At 42.3% G+C, this 21,214-nt stretch overlaps 1 protein-coding gene across 1 annotated transcript in view; it reads left to right on the top strand.

Moving 5' to 3' along the window:
• LOC148326422 (arf-GAP with GTPase, ANK repeat and PH domain-containing protein 3-like) overlaps window positions 1-21,214 on the top strand; it is a 66,566-nt gene that overhangs the window by 22,528 nt on the left and 22,824 nt on the right. Inside the window, exons 9-12 of the mRNA XM_088310581.1 lie at window positions 1,588-1,671; window positions 7,183-7,287; window positions 9,377-9,551; window positions 14,765-14,914. Of these exons, the coding sequence (XP_088166707.1) occupies window positions 1,588-1,671; window positions 7,183-7,287; window positions 9,377-9,551; window positions 14,765-14,914 (514 nt within the window). The remainder of the gene's footprint in view (window positions 1-1,587; window positions 1,672-7,182; window positions 7,288-9,376; window positions 9,552-14,764; window positions 14,915-21,214) is intronic.

Here is a 21,214-nt window from a genome sequence, read left to right as displayed (position 1 = left end):
CCTTTCGTTTTTGAAGCCCCGCCCACCCCCCAGCGGGTACTGACGCATCTGCAGATTTGCGCTTCGCTTTCCTCACCTTTGGTCAACGAAAAAGGGCTTTCCAATTCCTCCCCGTTTTGAAGAGCTTTTGAATGATGAAAGGGTGAGAAATTTGCGGGAGACAGACTGCAGGGACTGCACTGGAAAAGCCCCGCCCACCCCTGACTCACACACACACACACACACTCACATCATTTAAAAAACAAAAAAAAAAACCAACAAAGTTGGACCTGTGTGCCACCCAAAGGACTCCCGTCTGCCACCTTCCGTCATCACAAAGCCTCTTTGCCATAAAGCAGGACTGAAGGACTCGAGTTGCCACCTTCTGCTTCTTTTCTCCTCCTTCTTTGCTTTTCTTTGATTCTTTTTTTGCAAGATAGACTAGAGCAGGATGTTTGAGTTGGATTTTTTTTTTTTTTCGGATTTTCCGTTTTTATGAAGGCCTTCATAAAAGTCAGTCAGTGTCGAGACAAGCCGGGGTTGCGCCGACCTGTTTGAATGTAGTTGCACTTGTTTGTGTTTTCCACTTGATTTATTGATTGCGTTCAAATTACGATTCTGTTCTTTTTTTTTCTCTGAGATGATGACAAAGTCTCGCATAATCGCTTTTTCTATCACGAGCCGACTTACCCTCAACCCGATAGACTGCTGTATACCTTGTATTGTATTTTATTCTCTACACACACACAAAAAAAAAAAAAAGCGGAAGAACTTCTATGAACTACTGCCTTTTCTCGTCCATCTTCTACTTTTGTGGGGAACTGCAAACTGTTTGGCTCTCAATCTGTTGAATATTTTGAAGTGAACTTTGTGACTTGCTTTGTATGGTGTCTGTATAGAAGCTCAAACAAGTCATCCTAACGGTCAAAACCAATAAAAATGTTAGCGATATCAAACGTGACTGCAAGTCTCTCTTCATGGGTGGCCAAACAGGATTTTTCTTCATGTTCATCTCGTTTTTTTTTAATTTATTTATTTATTTATTTTCATGTCGGGGTGGGAAGCGTTCATGAACAAATTCCAATGCAAATGTGCTCTTTTTTTCCCCTTGTTTTGCAGGAAATAACTGATTTATTTTGACTTGTGGACGCTGTTTATGCCCCTTTCGGAGTTTGCAGGTGTCAAGAAGGCTGCCGATACTGACGACTGACGTGAACTAATCCCTTTCTCTCCTTTTTGTTACATTTGTGAATATACTGACTGTGCGTTACGCTCCCGCATCCGAGCTGGGAGTCAAAGCGGCAGCAAAAACGGAGCACCGGGAAAAGGGTTTCAGGGCTGAGTCATGACTCAAAAAAAAAAAAAAAAATCACCCCCCAAATAAATATGTGGTCGTCCTCAGTGTTGAGATGTGTGTCAATTGTGGTCTTGCTTTTGCACGTTGATGTTATTTGCTCTTTGTCGCGCTGCTCTGCTTTTTTGTCGTTGAGCTGTTTTCGTTTTGGACTTTTATGTTGCAACTCACACACACGCACACACATTCCACCACCACCACCACATCGTCTTCATGATGGCGGCGGCTGATTGTGTGTCTTGTTCTCCTTGCAGTCGCGGAAAGCCAGCGAGCAGTCAAAGAGCGTTGAGAGTAAGACAGACAGCATAGGCAGTGGACGGGCCATTCCTATCAAGCAGGTGAGCACACACACACACACACACACACACATTGCAGCCTCCCACAATGCAACGGGTGAGTACCGGAACACCTTTTTTCTCTTTTTTTTTTTTTTTGTCTTTGGGAACCAATTGAGTACCAGCCAATTTTGAGTTATATTTTATAAAAATATTTTTTTTCTTTAGTGACGTCTCAAACATCTGCGCATTCCTCTTCTTCAACGCTAAACGTGTATTTGATGGTAAAATCATGTATTTAAAATATTCACAGGCGTTCACATTTGAAAAACCCTATTTAGTCGTAGTCGTATTTAGTCGTGTGTGCGTCTATATGTATTTACAGTGCATCATCACTTTGACTTTGAATATTCTCCATCATCTTTTCTCTCTTTTGTGACACTTGTAGTAGATTTAATGTTTCAAACACTTTGATTAATCACAAGCTGCTTCCAACGGTGAAATTTCCAACCGTCCGCCATGTTGCTGGCCATAGTTAAGGTGTTTTTTTTCTTTCTTTTTATTTTTTTTATTTATTAATTATTATTATTATTATTATTCTTTAAGACTTTGCAAGCTAAATGATCAAACCAGAGTTGGCCGTGACCGTCCTCTTAAGGACGGCATTTCGCATCAGTGGCACGCAAAGTAAAATGATGTTGAGCTCTTAAGGGACTGTCTATATTATATTTCGACTGAATCTGACCATCGGGCTTTTGCAGACTTTGGTTGCCGGGTAGGGATATTATGTTCAAATTGGGGCCACTTCTTGGTATGTTTGTAGCCCGCTCAATGGATGCCATTTTGTCGAGGGATTCCCACCCACTATTGTGCTGTGACCGATGATCAGGTGTTCACCGGGAGAAACTTCATTTCAACTCATTGGGTTGGCAAATAGTTATTTACCAAATGACATCCACTAGATGGCGGACGAAACACATAACTTCGTATCTGTTTCCTATTCATTTAATAGAATAAATTGTCATTCTGAGCAAATTGAGAGACCAAAATTAATTTAGTAAACATTTGGAAGATTGTGACATTTTTGTTTAGTGGTTTGCCGTGAGATTATTTCAAGGTAAAATAAAGGTTGGGCAGCAGTGATTTTGTTGCTTTTGAGTTGTTTCATCCGTCATGCGTTAAAATGGCCACTAGATGGCAGCACACGACAGGTAAAGTTGAGTTCAGTTCGACAAGGAGTTAAATACTGGGAACATACACTTCAGTAACAATACTGTCAAAAGTAAAAAAAAAAAAAAAGTCCTGTGTTGTGTATTATTATGATGTTGCCTTTTCAGAATAATTGAAGTTTTATTATAAATTCTGCCCTTGCAATGACATTTTATTTGGGTTGACATTGCTGGAAAAACATTTTATTTTTCAGGTTTTTAACCATTCTGCTTTTGTTTGTTGTTAATATTATTGGAGCGGCCAAATGCGATGAACAGCTCTCCACAAACTCCCGTCGCAATAATAAATACATAAATTATTACCCTCCTATTAATCAAAAGGGAGCATTTTTTGCATTTGTTTCTGTGCGCGTTATTTCGGAACTCCCACAAAAAAAATTCTTTATGAAAGTTTTTAATTGAATGGCTCGTCTTTTAAGTTTATTAACGTTTTTTTTAATTTCTTTTAACATTTTTAATTAAATATGCACTGAATGTGGAAATAATTGCACAATTGAGTGCAAATCATTTCCAAAGTTTGGCTTTTCCACAGTTCAAAATTGTTCATAATTAAACACAAAGCCACACGTTAATGACTGGTAATGATTTTTTAAATTTTTTTTTAAACATTCTATTCATGGACGTTCATTCGATGCATTGGAAAAGTGTCTTCAATTCATTAAATTGAATTTAAAATCCGTGAAGACCTGTTTGCATGCTTGTGCATTTCACACACTCACGCGTTTGCATTGAAGCGCCTTTATAAGCATGTCCTAAATACCACAACACACACACACACACACACACACACACACACACAGTAATATAATAATAGTTTACATTAGCTCTCTTTCCACTTTTAAAGTACTGTCGATAAATCTGCTGAAGTTAAACACACACACACGCACACACGTCCGAGCTTACACTTATGTGGTGCCACCTTCTATCAGTATCATCATCACTTTTGACAAGATAAGCCCCCTCCCATCCCCCTTTTTCCCCCCTACTTTTTTCTTTATCTACAAAGGAGTTTTTCAAAAGGGGGCGGGGTTATGGTGGGGGGGGGATAGTGTGACTCACAGATCAGCAGTCCAGTCAAATGGACAATCAAGGGGGGGGGGGATCAAAGTGTCAATGTGGTCTTAATTACAACTCCCCCTCAGTGACCCCCGCCCTCCCGCCCGCCCCCAGGCAGAGCCAAATTAAGCATGGCAGGCCTCGAACTGCCTCCCCCGCTTCTTCCCCCTTCCCATCTATAAAAATAGTTCGGGAGGATAACAATGGATTTACTGCTGAGGAAGTGTCGACAGCTAAAACACACACACCCACACACACACGGTGAGTCTATCAGTGACGGACAAACCTGTTTCAATTTCTGGTATGATACAAACGGTGGACATTTTTTGACTTTTTTGTTTGATTGTTTTTGTTTTGTGCGTTAAAACGTGTTTTTATTCTTTAGACTTTGACTCAGCGTAAGGCTCGACTTTCTTTTTTACGTTATCAATTTATCATCTGGATTTTGACTTGCTGTGTGTGTGTGTTTTTTTTAATTGAAGAGGTATGCATCTTAAAATGTCTGCGTAATGATTTGACTTTACATACACTTCATCAACTGGATTGGATCGGCAGACGTTAAGCATTTTATGCAAATTCGATGATTGGTTGTAAAGTCATAATTTGCCGAACGGCTAATTGACGCATTGATCGAATCAGCAAAATAAAATCTTACAACAAACATATCGTATTTCCCGGACTATAAGCCGTTACTTTTTTCCTTGATTTTTGAACCATGCGGCTAATACAACGGTGCGGATTTTCTGTGGCTTTTACTTTCACCACTAGGGGCGCTATAGAGTTCAGAAAATACGCTAAATAAATCTAAATTTGTATTTTTTATTTTTTTAATTCTCGTATTCTCGTCCGTAACCTCGGAGTGCCGTACAGTTGTATCATCAGAAACCAAAACACCATCATGTGCATGATTATGTATCGTAGATGTTTTTTTTTTTATTCCTCTTCTCTTTGATCTTGACTAATACACAATCTGCGTATCATCAAATTTATATTTATCATCATTCTTAGCAATTTAGGTGGTCCCGGTACGTGAGCAACAGGAAATATGTTGTCCTCGGCCTCCGTGCGATACGCACGCGGCAGCCTCACAAGCGTTACGCCCGCTCGTCATTTGTCGGCAACCGGATGTGACACAAATGAAAAATTATTCCGCACATTGTTAAAGATTTTCACATTATCACGCCGGTGTCTTCTATTGATCCGCTTCACGGCGCCGATGACAAATATGAAGAAGCGGCGTGTTCTGATTGCACGTATAGATTAGTGCACGCCCCAGCAAGATCATGAGATGAACAGCATATTTTCTTGTAGAACACGCGTCACGACGCGACGCGACGCGACGCGACGTGACGGCGGCCGGCTTGCCCGGCGGCGGCGTCATTTTGCTCTCTATGATTAGAGATGTTTACATTTATTTTATTGATGGCGATGAGAAGGAGGGACGTCGGGGTTGTTTAGTGATTAGCTGAAGGACATCATCAAGTTTACCATAAAAACATCCATTAAAAAAGAGAAGTCATTAGGGTAAAAGCACTTTTTCAATTCCGTCCTAAAAACTTTCATAAGAGTTAGTTGAAAACAAAGTTTTATTGTGTGTTACTTACAATTCATATTACGTGACTCGTATAATCCTTGATTTTTTTTTAAATCTGTTTATTTATTTTTTTATTGAGGTTAGAGGAATTGGATGAAAAATGCTTTTTCCAGAATCATAAATGATGACATGTTTTCATCACACCATATTTTCATGTTTTTGGCAATACTTTTACGTAAAAGAGCTCTGCGCAATTTTATTTTATTGTTATTATTATTATTATTTTTAATATTATTTTATATTTATTATTTATTTTTATTAGGAATATTTTTTATATTTATTATTTATTTTTATTTTATATATGATGGACCACCTTAATATTAAAACCAATATCTAATATTAAATCAAATTTATTTTTTTAAATTATTAATATTTATTTCATTAACAGTAAGTGCTTTCAAAAAATGACAATTGATTGGTATGTAAATTGACACCATTGTTATTGTGATTATTAATGACAAACATGCACCATCACTAAAATAAAATAAATAATTTAAAATAAAATAAAAATTAGAGTGATTGTGTCGCTGAACTGAATCGTATGATAATTGATAACTGTAGAAAATGACATACAGCAAATTTATGCATTGATTTTTTTTGTTTGCGATAAAATAGCTACACTTTATGATTCACTATAAAAAAAAGTAAAAAAAAAAAAAAAAACACACACTCACGCACACACAAAGTGAGGGTCGGGATTAGGATGATTGTCGGCAAACAGCCTGGTGCCCAGGTCAGCGGCGGTCAACTTCCTGATGTGTTAATCAGGATTAAAGCCTGCCGTTTGAGCCTTCCAAGCAAACACACACCCTCCTCCTCCATCACCACATTCCCGACTCGGTCACACACACACACGCTGAATGGCTGTAAAAGCACAAACGTGGCCCATGTTTAATCCCCTAATTAAGCGTGCCCCTCCTCGCCATTTAACCCCAGCGAGCCTGCTGGCCCTCGCACTCTGAGGCGTTTGGTCACCTCCAGCCGAGGAACTGCCTTTGTTTACCAGCGGATTCCCTCGGTAGATAAGGAAACCTTAAAAGCAAACCCCCCCCCTCGCCCGCCTCCAACTCGGATGATAAAGTCCAATAGAAGAAAAAAAGAAAAAAGGTGCGGCGTGGGCTTTGAAGGGGGCGATCCGGGATTAGGGAGGTCTTCCAGAGTTCGCCGTGTTATGCGTATGAATGAAGGGAGGAGGTCTGAAAGAAAGTTCAGATGGTCACCGCACCACAAAATCGCTTGCATCACAAAAGATGACAGATACTGAAATGGACCTTTTTCCAGTTGAACGTTTGATGCTTCTCACTTGAACTCATTTGCTGCCATTGACGGGAATAGAAGTCAAAAATGACATTTTATTTTTTTATTTACCTTGGACTGGCAGTGAATGAGTTAATATTCATTTTTAAATTAAAGTTTGGGAATTAAATGACAATTAAAAATCACAATGAAAATAAATTTTAAAAAAATTAATCACACTAAAAGTTGCAAAAAAAACCCGACATGATTACAATGTTCCCTGCGCTCAAGATTTTTATTTATTTATTTTTTCTTAACTGGTGCTTAAGATTTCGTGCCATTCCCGGTGAGTTGCCGGTTGCTCGGAGCGACGTGCGTAATCGCGCCGCTCGCTGTTTTGATGGTGTTTAACGTCCATTGATGGCTGCCGCTCACCGCGCGTCATCTCGTCTCTTCCAGGGAATCCTCCTGAAGCGGAGTGGCAAATCCCTCAACAAGGAGTGGAAGAAGAAGTACGTCACGCTGTGCGATAACGGCGTCCTCACTTATCACCCCAGTTTACACGTGAGTATGCCCCCCACCCCCCTCCCACATCGCCCCCCCCCTCGCATTCTATTTCCTTTCCGATGGGGTTTTTGTGTTTGGTCTTCTCTCCTCTTCATCCCGACCGCTGAGCTTCACTTTCTCGCTCCTCGATGGCATTTACTAGCGCCGCTGCGTCAAAGTCGATTACAAAGACGAAGCTAATGATTCGCCTAAGCTTGATTGCTCTATAATGGCTGTTTCGGACACTCTCGTGTCTCGGGCATTTGCGTTAAGCAAGAGGGCGTCCTGGCGGTCATCTCGCCCCCTCCCGCCGATCGCTAATGGAGACACGGCCGCGGCTCGGCCCAACGCTGCCTTGTACTTATCATGGCTCTCCCCGCCAGCCCGCCGAGCCCGGCCGGCCGGCCATCCGCATCCATCTTTGTCACGGTCCCGCCCGGGTCGCCAATTCGGCTTAAACACTCGGCTGGTCCGTTTTTATCGACGAGGCTTCCCCTCAAGTCGGTATGTTTGCATGCTCGTTTTAAGTGAGGCGTTCAAATTGCGACGTTTCAAATGGGAGAGACCTTACAATTGTAGCCGTTGTAGTACCAAGACTGACCTGAGAGGGGCAGTGTGGTCCCACGTCCACTTGAAGAGAAGTCGTCGAAAAAGCTTGGTTCGCTTGGCAGCTATTTTGTGTTTTGAAAACTCCTTTCGTCGTAATTTTTACGACATTAAATGAAAACCACTCAACTCAATCAGTTGCTCCTCTTTTTTTCCAGTGAAGAAACGTAAAAAACGTTCACTTCAATTTAATGGTGACGTCATTATTTGAAATTTCAGTGGTGAGGAAAGCTCGACAAGACTTAAATAAACAGCAGCAAATATTTCACGGGCCGGTACCGTTCTCCGACGGCATGGTTCGGTCCCGCTGCATTTGAGAATGCGTTCTGACACGTTCACGAATGTCTAACGAGACGGGTCAGCCCAGGAGCAAAATGACGTGTGGCGCAGTCATTTCGGAGCCGTGATGAACGTCGTTGACGGAACTTTCTCTCTCTCTCTTGATCGTTCCAGCCAACACAGGTCAGCGGGCCGCTTTATGAACGCGTCGGGGGAACGCCGAATGAGGCTTGCTTTAGTTCCGTAACAGCTTGTTCGGAGCCGCCGGGCGAGGAAGTGCGCTGAGGGTGGGGGGGCGAGCGAGGCCGGGGAAAGGAGAGAGAGACGAACGAGGGAGCGAGAGGGATCCTTTAATTTCACAGCCAGCCAAGCCATCCACACAATCACCTTCTGTTAATTCTATCTGCTACATCAATTAAATTGTTTGTAGAAACTAATTGAATGTGGCTTAATCACACATCTTAATAGCTTTGCACGCTTCGATCTGGCTGTTAATTCCCGCAATAAAACGAAATGAGAGCGCTCACTGGGTAATTAGCAAGGAGGCTTGGGAAAGAAATGAGTGCTTTATGACTTGGTAATAAAAGCCCCCCCCCACCTCCCCGAGCCGCTGGGGGGACGGCAAGGAAGGCCGTCGGCGGCGCTTTTTGCTTTTGTTTTTGCTGGTTTCTTTTTTCTTTCATTCTGCTGAGCGCGATGATTTTCATCCCGGATTTCCACATTTGGGCTCGAAAGCAAATTGGAAGAGAACGAGTGTTTGCTTTTCATTAGGAGACGGCGTGGGCGCAGGTGAGGATGTTGTCCTCAAATTAGTCCACATCATTTTGTGCGCTAAGAACGAAGACGGTTCTCGCTAATAGTTTAACTCGTTCACTGCCATTGACGGATATAGAAGTCAAAAATGAGAGTGGATGAGTTAATATTCAATTTAAGTTTGATTTTTGATTTTTTTTGCAAGCTGAAGAATGACGTTCCCTGCCGATGAAAAGGCATTTTTTTTTTTTTTTTGTTATGCTCAAACACAGTCAAACTTGAGTGTGCAATGTGCAATTTTTGAGGAAATTCAACACTCATTCAGGAACGTTAAAAAAAGATTTGACGCAGATGGTGCACGGACTGGAGTCCGGAAATGCAAAAACCAAATCAATTACCGTGACAACCGCGCACTTGTTAGCCACGTTAGCTTCCTCCGTTGAAAATGTCTTTGCTTCGCTCCCCGTAGGACTACATGCAGAATGTGCACGGGAAGGAGATCGACCTGCTGCGGACGACGGTCAAAGTTCCCGGGAAGCGACCGCCGAGGGCCGTGGCCACCGCCACCGCCGTCGCCGCCAGCCCGAAGACCAACGGGATGAGCAAGGACCGCAGCGCCCTGCAACTGGGCATCGGGAACACCGGTAACATTTTCTTGCCCTCCTCGTCAAAATTAACGCTCCGAACATGCTTTGCTCGTGCAAAACGTCAACTGATTTGCAAAGACGATCGACTCTGGGAGCGAAATATTATCCGGTATCTTCACGATTACGTTTTCTAGAGCGAAGGCCTGTTTCATGAATTCACTCTTCACGCGACTTGAACCTTCTGAATTGTTGTCCAGTTGTTAAACCGGCATGAACAATTAATAAACTTCACTCAATGTTTAATTTTGAGTATAAAAGCAGTAAATTGAAGCAATCTCCAAGCTGGAATCACTGTCAAATAATAATCGAATACAAATATTTCTTTATTTTTTCATGTTATATACTTTTCAGCCAATTTCTAATGGACACTTCCAGCAAATGAGAGCTTTTAAATTAGATTTTTCAATTCAGAAGGTCTTGCTCCGCCCTCTAATGACTCTGTCATTACCGGACTGGTTCGACGTCCCGGCCGGGTTTGTGATTCATCGTAAAATGCACGCATCCCGGCGGGTTAATTGCGTGTTCTTCGCATGCAAATGAAGTGCCTGCTACATAGTTAGCGTGGCACAATGAGACCTTAACGAGCGGCCGCAAGAAGCATCGAAATACTCGTTCATCCGCCATACAATCAAAAACATTTTTTTTAAAAAGTTGCTTTTGCGGCGACGCGGCCTCGACCTTTGCCCTCGTTATGTCTTTCCAGGGGTGAGGAGGAGCTCGCTCTGGTCCAAAGCGTCACGGCAGCGCTTCAAGTTTTAAAAAATAAAGCTCCCCGTGAGCGGCGAGCTGGCGTGCTAAAACTGAAATTGGACAAAGCGGACATGTTTAAGAGTAATTAATAATAATTAGCCGCCCCCCCCCCCTCCCCTGTTGAGGGAGGCGGGTGTTTTCCGGAGCCAAGTGGCCGGGAAGCTGATTTCTGAGCCAAAAAAAAAAAAAGCAGCCGACTCCCGGCGCTGTCCTGGCAGGTCGCTGGCGCCGCCGGACGGCTCAATTAGTCAAATTGCGGAGAAGATGAAAGAGTTTGCCGAGCGGAAGTCGGAACAGGACAGACCAGATTCTTTTTTTTTTTTTTTTGCTAAAACGGCCCCAACTGGTCGGTGAAAGGTAAACTCCCGACGTTATCAGCGGCGGTGCGCATCTGGGAACAAAGCGAGCGAGATTGGCCTTCATCTCCATTTGGCGAGAGAAAGGTTACAAATCACATCAGGTCTCTCTCCGGGTGGAGGACCCTCTTGTGATTATGCGATCGGGGTTTTGATTTCATTAGACATGCAATTGATGAGGGGAACAAAGGGGTAATTTCTCATTCAGGGCGAGCAAATCACAAGCCTTGTCTTTGCCTTTGGTAATTCATGCATCCGTCGCTTCTAAAGACCTTTCTAATCACCGCCAGGAGAGGGATGGCGGCGGCGAGGCAGAGGAGGGGGCGGGGCGGGGACGACAAGATGAAGAGCAAAGAGTGAAGACCACTTTGCCAGGCGGCCGTGTTTAATTCCTCTGCCGGCTGCTGAGCGGAATCTTTTTCGATATGATCTGCCGCCACCCCCACTCCCCCCCCCCCCCCTTTTTTTTCAGTTTCTGCGTAGCTTCTGACAGATACGCGCCCTGCAAATATTAATCGTCACTTTTCGTCAAGACTGTGGGGGAGAAAGGCGCATGCAGTCGCTGTCTGTTCTTGCAAAATGAAAAGTTGGAATATGGAGAAAAAGTTCAGCACATTTTTAACTGAAACTTTCTTTGTGGTGACGTAAATCCAATTTGTTGGTTATGTCATTGTCGTTAAAATAATTCAGAAAAAAAGCAAAATATTCGCAATATTTGAATACAACATTCAACATTGTTTTGAATTTACAAAAAAAAAATTGTCAAATGGTGACAAAAAATCAAATCTACTTGGATTTTATTTCCTGCCTCCACTTGATGAAATAAAATTTTCTTTCAGCGATGATATTCATATTACTTTGACATTAAAGTCATTTTTTCGATTCTTTCCGTAATTTCCATGATTTGGTATATTGGAACTGGTCAACATATTTTTTTTTGTATTCCCAGATTTAAGTACAGTCAACTTTTCCCGATTTGTTTTTTTTTTTTGCACTGATTCTGAACATGTCCTCGTTTTTTTAGGTTTTCACAATAATGATAATATTGCCATAAAGTAACATATTTAGTAATATTCGTGATGTTTAGGTTCCGCAACAATTTTTTTTCCCATCCTAAAATGAAATCCATGCGCGAGGTCAACTTTCAAAAAATTACTGAAAATACCTCAAAATTAACGTCTAAAATGCATTGAAGGACACCTCGGATTAAAATTTGCTGTTATTGTTTGCAAAATATATTATTACATGACCATTGTCATTCACGTTAACGTTATCTACGTCGACCTGATGACCAAAATAAATTGTAATTGCGATGGCTACACACGTTTGATAATCGATGACATGATAACACGGCGAGGTGGAAGTGGGCGGACGTAGCGGGACGCCAGCACGTTAGCGGGAATGTTGCTGCTGCTGATGATGATGATGATGATGATGATGTGCTGGCCTCGCATTAGCATGAGCGCGTCATTCTGCCAATACTTGTACATAATGGCAACAACTCCACCGAGGGGTCGGGCCTCGTCGCGGCTCATCAGCTCGCTGACGACCTCGGCCGAAAGAGAGGCGAGGCGCTTCCCGCTTAATCCATCGCTTCTACTTATTACCGCCGCCCCCAAACTGCGCTGGAGAATATCTATACTTTTATCTTTCTACGGAATCGTTTTCTGCTCGCCTATTCGGTTCATTTCACGTAGCGTGAGTGCGTTGAAATTGTTTGTAATGGGGTGAATAATGAGATGCAAACAATGTTTAGTGGGATTTTTTTTGCCTCCTTTTATGTTGGAGGTAAAATTGACCCTTTATTTTTTTTACATCCAAAATAGGGCTGGATGTCGATTCAAATTTCCAAAATCAAATCGATTTGATACTCCAGGATTCGCTTTGATTTTCGATTCACTTGGATTGATTTTCGATTCAATGAAGTGTGAAATCACGTAAATTTCCGGGGGAAACGCGTGATTAAAAGTAGCGATATATGGTTTTATGAATTCATATTTAGTTTTCTTTTGACTAGGCTTGACATGATCAGGATTTTGGAGTTGATCCGCGAGTTAAAATAGAATCGATTACAGAAGTTGGACCGATCCATTTTGACAACTCGTTGATTAAGTATATAAGCAAAATTAATATATAAAAATAAAAATGTCACTTTTTGAATTTCTTGTGACCGTTTTTTGGATTTGGATGCCTTCGGTGTCCCTCCAAAAGTTGAGTATCCGTTGAGCGTCCATGTTGGCTGCGTGACGCGCGACGCTTCGCTCCTGGCTGGAGCTCTTCGCTCTTTTGAATGGCACAAGCTGATGATTATTTCTGCACTTTAATTACATTATCGTCGCCTTTATGCAGGAGTGGTCTGTGGGGTCTAATGCGTGCAGCCATGTATAATTCATTTATCATTAGCATCCAATTTGACAATTAGATGTGATTGTTGAATTTTAAATAGCAGGCCAAGCTCTTTTGTGGTTTTCTGTTTTTCATCGGCGAGAGTCAAACTTTCTTTAAAGCGACAATATGTTGTCATTTTGCCCTCATTTAAGTGAAAAAAAAAATCTTTTCAATTAATGAGTTGCGTTAAGTGGAATGTTGTTGCCTTGGTAACTCCAGAACACCACAGAGGTCGGTACTTTGGGCTTAATTTGGGTTTCGCCTTTGACGTACGCTCAAATGAAAGCAGATTGGCTAAATCTGTAACTTCTGAGATGACCTTGCGATTTACTTAAATCTTTAACGCTACACGCGTGTAAAATGTGTGTGTTGTTCCGTACAAAAGGGACAGCATATCGGTCGCAAATGAATTTTTTAACCCCACAATTGGCACATGTATCTATTTTTAAAAATTGCACCTACCTCGGGTCAAATTCGATAAAATAATCAGTTATTGCCGTTTCTTACAAATTGCCGATATTGTATACTTTATTATCTAGCTTCAGCCGTGTTCATATTTCTGTTGAAACAAAGTTTGCCAATTTTTTTGCTTCCCACTACCACTCCTCCTCCTCCTCCTCTCCTGCTCTGATTTCCGCTTGCTAATTTTCCTCTTCGCGCCTCAGCATGATTCTGCCGCTGTCGCTCTTGCTCCCACTCGTGCTGCGATGGCGCCCCCCCCCCCTCCTGGGACCCCAAGATTAATATTCTTGGTCCCAACAAGATAATTACCGATACTAATTAGACATGATTATGTGAATTTGATACACTTATTACTCTGGATAATGAGTAGGACATATTATCCTAACAAGCGCCCGTGCCGCTTAGTTTACTGTGCGACCCACGCGCGCACGCTTTAGACGATCTGCTGGCTGTTGTCGCCAGCTAACGTGTCATCAGAAAACAAAAGGCCTTGATATGTGGAAAAAAAAAAGGGAATATTTATTCAATAAAGTGGATTTATAGTTTTGGTAATCCTCTAATTGGATTCCATTTCCCTCTTCGTCAAATGTGGTTGATTAATTTTGGGATTTTTGGGGGCCTCAACAATGCCAAAAACTAAAAAATATTTGCACAGCCATTTGTCCTGTTGGAAATAGACAAAATGTACCCAGGACCGCCCCCCCACTCCCCCCAAAAATGGAAAAATTTAATTTTGCTCAAGTTTCTATCCGAGCGACAAAGAGTAAAAGGCAAAATAATGCCTTGGCTCAATCCAGGCTGGGAAAGGTTGTCCGGAGCATATCGTCATGAACTGATGATCATTTTAAGGATTTGCCATCAAAAATTTTTTTAAAAAACGGGGTGGCCACTCAGCCCCGCTTTGCAGCTTGAATTATTTTTCTGACTATTAATAAATGGCGAAGCGGTGCGCGTTTACGATGATTCTGGAGGAAGCAGCCCGCATGGTGCCGCTGAGCGCATGAATTAGTGAAGAGGCATCGGCGGCTTTGCCTGATTGGAGGTTGCGCAGAGTGCGCCGAGAGATGGATGTGGCAGTCAGAGGGATGAGGCGACATAATTAGCCTTCAGAGTGTATCTTGTTAATTAAGGCCTAATTAGAGGAGCGCCGTGTGTGTGTGCGTGAACGTGCGCGTGGGAATGTGAGGAAAAAAAAGGCCAAAACTTTTGACTGGTGTCTCACGGGCGATCTTCTTGTCTTTGTGTTTTGGGCAGGCGCTCCGCACTCCAACAGCAGCTCGTCGCTGCAGACGGGCGCGTCCTTATTTGGAGGCAGCAAGGACGGGATGCACCAGCGGTCCTTCTCCGTTTCCAGCGCCGACCAGTGGAACGACGCCATCAACACCAGTACCAGCAGTGCCGCCCGTAAGCAATGCTTAAAGATAAGATAAGATAAGGTTGCATACGTTCGTTTTAGGCAGCGCGGTTGGTTCATATCTCGCCTCCATCGTCGTTCCCATGCTCACGTCAACTTTGGTTGCTGCGGATGATTCGAAAAACAAACAAACTTAATGAGCGCAAATGAGAAATCTAGGACAGGCTAAAAGTCAAAACCTTTTTATCCGTCTCAGGGGGCGGCCATTTTGTCGACTGAAAATGACATCACAGTCGCTCGGGGCTCAGCTCACGCCCAATCGTGGCTCAGCTTCATTAAACAGGTGAGCCGTGATTGGTCGTTTCCTGAGTCTTGAGCAACTGTGATGTCACGTTCAGTCAACAGAAGTGACAAAATGGCCGCCGAGGAGAAGGCGACAAACGTGTGCTTAACTCATATTTGAAAAGCGCAATATTAATCAGAATGCCGTTTTTAGACGGGTGAAAGCAACTCCAACATTTTATAGAAATACATTTTGGGGGGTTGACTTCCCCTTTAAGGGATTAAAATCAGTGTCACACTTTGTTTTTTTTTTAATTAATACAATTAAGTTATGATTCAGTTAAGATGTACTCCTAGTTTAATATAATCATATTAGAGTAAGGGAAAATTACTTATGTTTAGAATAAGATGAAAATAATTTAGGCAGATATTAGATTGCAATGAGTTGAAAGAAAACAAAATGATTGATTTGGTGAATTGAGGAGAAAGAAAAAAAAAAAAAACAACCCAAAAATCCGTAATTGTTGTATTCATTCACCGAAAGCGAATTGCGTCCACTTAAGGCGCGTTGCGAGTATTGCGAGGCTCATTTAGCTGATGAGCTGATCAGGCCCCGCCATCGTCGCCGTGACCTTTTGGGCGCGTGCGCGGCCCAGACACACTGAAGGTTAACTTCCCGCCAACCTCGCCGTCGCGTCGCTCAACTCAAATAATATATTCAGCGTGCGCGGCTTTGCCTTCCATCATAGCCACACCCCCCTCCCCTTCCCGCCTCACCCGCTCCTCATCATCACCCCCCCCCCTTGCTGCTCTCTTCTCTTGCGGGGAGGAAAATGAATGTTTTTCGGGGGGACCATTCATCACCAGTTATTTCCTTCTCTTTGTGCTTGGCAGTAAAAAAGCACTTAAATGCACATCAACAGAATAACAGTCATTTCCATGCATGTTTGCACTCTGGTAGTTCTCATTAGATTGGCGGCGCCGACTGCCCCCACCACACTCGAGTTCCCCCCCCCCCCCCCCCGCCCCTCTCCCAGGGGCCGTGGCAGTTTAAAGAGCGCACTTTACGAGCGCTGCGGGAGGCCGACGGCGAGGCCCTCGTCGGCGCTCATTTGGAGGCGCAGCGCCATCACGTCCGCCTTGGACATCGCAGCCGTCGACGGTCAGGTTATTTTAGTTAGCAAAGACGAACGAGTAAAACGACAGAAACAATTGCGTTAACAAAGTCAAATAAAAACGAAAAAAATGAAGAGTATTAACTGAAAGTATGTTGTCCGTTTACCAAACGAAATGAGTATTTGGGGTTGATTTTAAATGTATTTATTTCAGCGTTCCAACACTGCCGTTAGCTTGCTAGCTAGCTAGCTAGCTAAGAAGGAAGGTGGCAAAACTGGTCTGGAAGTTCTGGTCCTTTTACTGTCATCTCGCAGCAGCCAATAAAAACGCACCACCAGAAGATAAACTCAACTAAAGCGAAACATTTCCGAAAAAAGTCAAACGAACAAACACGCTCTGGAAACTAACAAAAAAAAAAACGTATTTATGTTTATGTTAGCAATTTTTTTCCCAGATTTTGAAAGGTACGGAAAAAAGTGACGTCAAGTCCGAGTCGCTGTCGGAGCGTCTGGTGGGCGAGTTCGGCCGATTCAACATGTACGATCGGGTCGGGCTAGGCGGAACAAATGAGCCCTGTGATTGGCTGTTAGCTAGCGAGTCAGTACACTAGACAAGAACAGGAAGCGACCATAGCGGACAAACGGTGAAAATTGAAGCTATTTCTCAAGAACTAAATAAACTTTTCTCATTTTCACATGGCAAATTCGAATGAATCATTCTCATTCACGCCGTTATTTGACGTCACCGTTAAAAGCTACACATTGACTATCGCCCCCGATGGCATGGAGGGGTACTACATCTCACACGTGCGTAGAAGGTCCGGAGGAGTTGGCGTCCAAGTCGGCTTTTACGGGGAGTTTTTAGACACCCTCGAAAAGCGAGGATGCTCGGCGCTCTCAGAAAACATGATTGAAATGCGTGGGCCGTCTTCCGTCGTAACGCATCCTGTTCGCCAATCAACGGAGGGTTGTTCCGCACTTAAGAGTGCTCCCGATGCGGCCCTCAAATGAAGCCCCGTCACTCCATTATCCTTGGCGAAGGTTGCAGGTTAACACCAAAAGGGACGACGACGGCGACGGGATGCAAAAGAGCATCAGATTGATGATTCGGCCCCGAATGAATACGTCTTAGCCCACGTAACCATTTCCATATTATTTAGAGAATGTGCTCATTTGGAAAGCTATTGTGCAACCGCTCTTGAATACTGAGCGCCCATTTTTTTTTTTTTTTTTGATTAAATCCAGATCCTTTTTTTTTTTTTTTTTTTTTTTTTTTTTATTGCCGCCGCTGATAAGTGCAGCCATTCTTAATGCGTCGCATGCTTGTTTAGACGCCGCGCTCGTTGTTACACTTCAATCATTGCTGACTGACTTCAGAGCCAAAACTTAATAGCCAGGTTGAAAGTTCCTCAAGTTTCACAATTGCGGCTCCGAGTGACCAACGTTTTGAAATATTTCCGGTTTATGAGCTTCTGAGCGTGAATTTTATGATCTTAGAAGTGTTACCATAGCGATGAGCATGGTGCTGTCCTTTTTCCAAGTACATTTTCCAAAGAATTGATTTTGAATTTTTCCATCATGTTGCTTCAAGACAACAATTTTGATGACTTAATCTTGTTCATTGTTTTTGATCATTTTTGCCGTCTTTATTTATTTTAGAATTTTTTTCATATCATCAAGAAAATGCAACTCTCTTTTTTTACAAGCCCTACTACCTTCCCAAAGATTTGAAGATGTTATTATAAAATCAAATTAATCCAAATGTTAATATTGAGTATTTTTTATTTATTTTACGTTTGCCTATAAGATCCTTTATATTGAAATATCTCTTTATTAATATTTTTTTTTATTGAATCAGTTACTCGAGTGTAAAATATGGCTGGCAAGCTTAAAAAAAAAAAAAAAAAGAACATTTTTAACCTTTCAATCTAAAGTCTTTTTTTTCCAGTTTTTCAAAACGGCAAAATATGATATTAATTATAAAGTCCAAAACATGAGCGGCAAACTCACACTTATTGCTTAAGTGATGTCAATTTCATTTTTTTTAATCGATTGTCATTTGTCACGTGAAGGACATACACGTTGGCAATTACAAAGAGTAATTGATGCAATTTTCTTTTTGCGACACAATTTATTATTTTTTTTAATTGTTTTAATTAATGTGAATTTTTCTTACCATGTGGCTAATAACGGGACTTTTTATAACCTTGTAAGGACGAATGACTTGAGCTTACATTGGCGGAAGATTCCGTAAATCAGCACTTTTGCAAGGCGCCGCACCTCGAGGAAAACAAAGAATGTTTCATATTTATTTAGATTTTTAATCTAGTCATGCGTTCATCACAGTTGTTCCTATAGCATATTAAGTTCTTGAATTTTTTTGAAATTATTTTATTTTTTTCCCCGCAGCAGCGTGTTTTCCGCAACGGGCCTCCCGATGTGAAGGTGATGGCATGTTCGCGGGGTTTGATTTCGACGGCGGGCCGTAATGAAGTTTGACATTTAGTTTGGAGAGAGCAGCGGAGCGCGATCAGGCCTTGATTAGCAAGCTCTAATTGAGGATAATAAGGGGGAGGCGGTGATTGTTTCTAATTTTTGCCATTAATTGCAGCCGTTTGATTGAGGACAGGCAGGGCTGCCGTGTCAAGGGGCCCGGCGGAATCACGGCGTTCGGCGCACGCAGCCTCTTGAATAACAATCAAATGACTTTGCCACTTGGGCGTTTGCCGTATGATCCGAGAGTTTGGAGAAAATGGAGATTTGCTGTCGCTTATCCGGGCTTCCTAAATTGTGTTTCTCCAGAAACATTTGTTTGCTTCTTCCTTCAATTCATATTTGATGTAGTAACAAAAGTGACCTGTGAGAGGCAGTATGGCGCCCCCGTTGCATCCAGACTGCCAGAAAATACAAAGAAGACAAAATCGGCTTAATATTTAGGATTGTCTGCGTTGGATTGGTTTTCAAACACCACAGGATGATCGCTCCGGTGTGCGATAACTTGACTTGAGTTGTGAGGGTGAAAACATTCGCTAATTTGAGCGAACAATGAGTTCTTGATTGTTTTTTTTTTTTAATATATTTTATGTTTAATATTTGGTGTTTTATCCACTTCAATTGAAAGAATTTGGTCTTTTTACTCCACTTTACACGGACCAGTGCGGCTGGATCGCATTAAATGCAAAATGGGTGATCGTTATTATTTGCCGATTCATCGATGACATCATTGATCAAACCCACAAAATACGATACAACAGGAAACGCAATCTCGTTCACTTCAGGAACGTTCTGTGCTGCCCTAATTATTAATACAAGTCAAAGATATTTTTAATTTTTTTTCCCAATATTTCAAAATTGTATTTATTTTTTATTTTTCTGGATGAGGTCGAGTGTCTCACCTATTTTCCGAATATTCAGGGTTTAATTGATTGGGGTTTTTGTCAATGCATTTCAATGACAATCACTTATATGCAAATTATAATTGATAGCAACGCCAACAGTACAGTAAATAAATTGTTTAAGATTTCATAGATTGGTCCATCTTTTGATCGGTGATTGGCTCCAAAATCCTGATCGTGCGAAGCCTGCTTTATGAGCTCAACCGAATTCACACACACATCGTTCACTCTTCGCTATCTTTGCTAACTTTTAGCATTCTGTGCTGCGCTGCAATTGGTCCGTCTGCATCTGCGGGGGGCGTGGCTAATAAAAAGCACAATCGCTCGCTCTCACTGAACCGTATGCGGCCCCGGGCTCTCGGCCGGCCCAACCTTGAGTCCCCGGCTCAATCGCAGCGAGAGGCATATCTTTGTTTCAGGTAGAGGATGAGCAGACCCGGGGGGTCATTTTCCACCACATTAGGGGCAGAAATTGATAATTAGAGGTGTTCGCGCCTCTGTAAGAGCACACCCCCCTCGAGGCGTAGCCCTCCCCTTTAACCTCAAGCGACATTAAACAAATGCTGGCTGTCACGTCGGAGGCGGGTTGCCGCTCCCGTCTCGCAGCCCCGCCATACGGCGCGAAGCTGGCAGGACAGACGTTAGCATCGAGAGGGGGGGGGGCATACGGAGGACCCCCGTGCCCCCAGCTGTCTGAGCCAGCTAATGACTCGTCTCAGGGGGGCTGTTGTCGGCGAGCAGGGAAATTGAAACAGACGCCTGGACCAGGATGTGCTACACGTGCGGCAGAAGCGCAGCTCCGTTTATTCATGGCGGACGCAACGTCCCCTTTTTTTAATCGCTTCTCAGGCTGAAACGTTGAGATAACCTTTAGAGGTTTGACTTCAAATTGTTTAGACTGAATCAGTGTTGGAGACAACCAAAGGGGAGACAGTATACCGCGTTTTTTTTTTTTTGTTTTTTTTTTTGCTAAGAATGCCCCATTTGGGAGTTTTGTCGATTTTATTCTTTTTTATTTTTTTAAAGAATAAAAATGATAAGCAAGCTTCAAATACATCGCCACTCAAGTGGGAAGAAAAAGAGCAACGGTCGGCGATGCACTTCCAACCGTTCATTGAACAGGACAAAAAGTTAAATGCACAAATACAAAAATGAAGACACTCACAACAAGCATGGAACACGCCTCGGGGTAGTGCTTCTTATTTGTTAACGTTCCAAATGTTGCCTTCAATGGTATTTGTATTTGTAAACTGCTCGCATGTAATTTTGCCATAACTTGAGTAATTAAATATAATTAAAATGATAATTAAACAATAAAAGCAACATTTCAGGTTGACTAACAGCACACTAGTGTACGGTAGTTTTTTGTGATTTGATGTGTTTTTTTATCTTTTATTTATTTTGTTTTTTTTTTTTCATTCTAGGAAGGAATATATTTATTTATAATTGATTTGAAATTTCCGCCACGGCACAAAAACTTCCAGCAAATGTTCCTTAAATGCAATTTCCTCACCTTAAATCAGTGCTTCTCAAATAATGGGGGTGCAATGCTGGAGGG

The sequence above is a fragment of the Idiotropiscis lumnitzeri genome, chromosome 12 (assembly GCF_059441095.1).
Source record: "Idiotropiscis lumnitzeri isolate Australia: NSW breed Sydney's pygmy pipehorse chromosome 12, RoL_Ilum_1.0, whole genome shotgun sequence".
NCBI classification, from domain to species: Eukaryota; Metazoa; Chordata; class Actinopteri; order Syngnathiformes; family Syngnathidae; genus Idiotropiscis; species Idiotropiscis lumnitzeri.
This window is presented reverse-complemented; position numbering and strand designations above follow the sequence as displayed.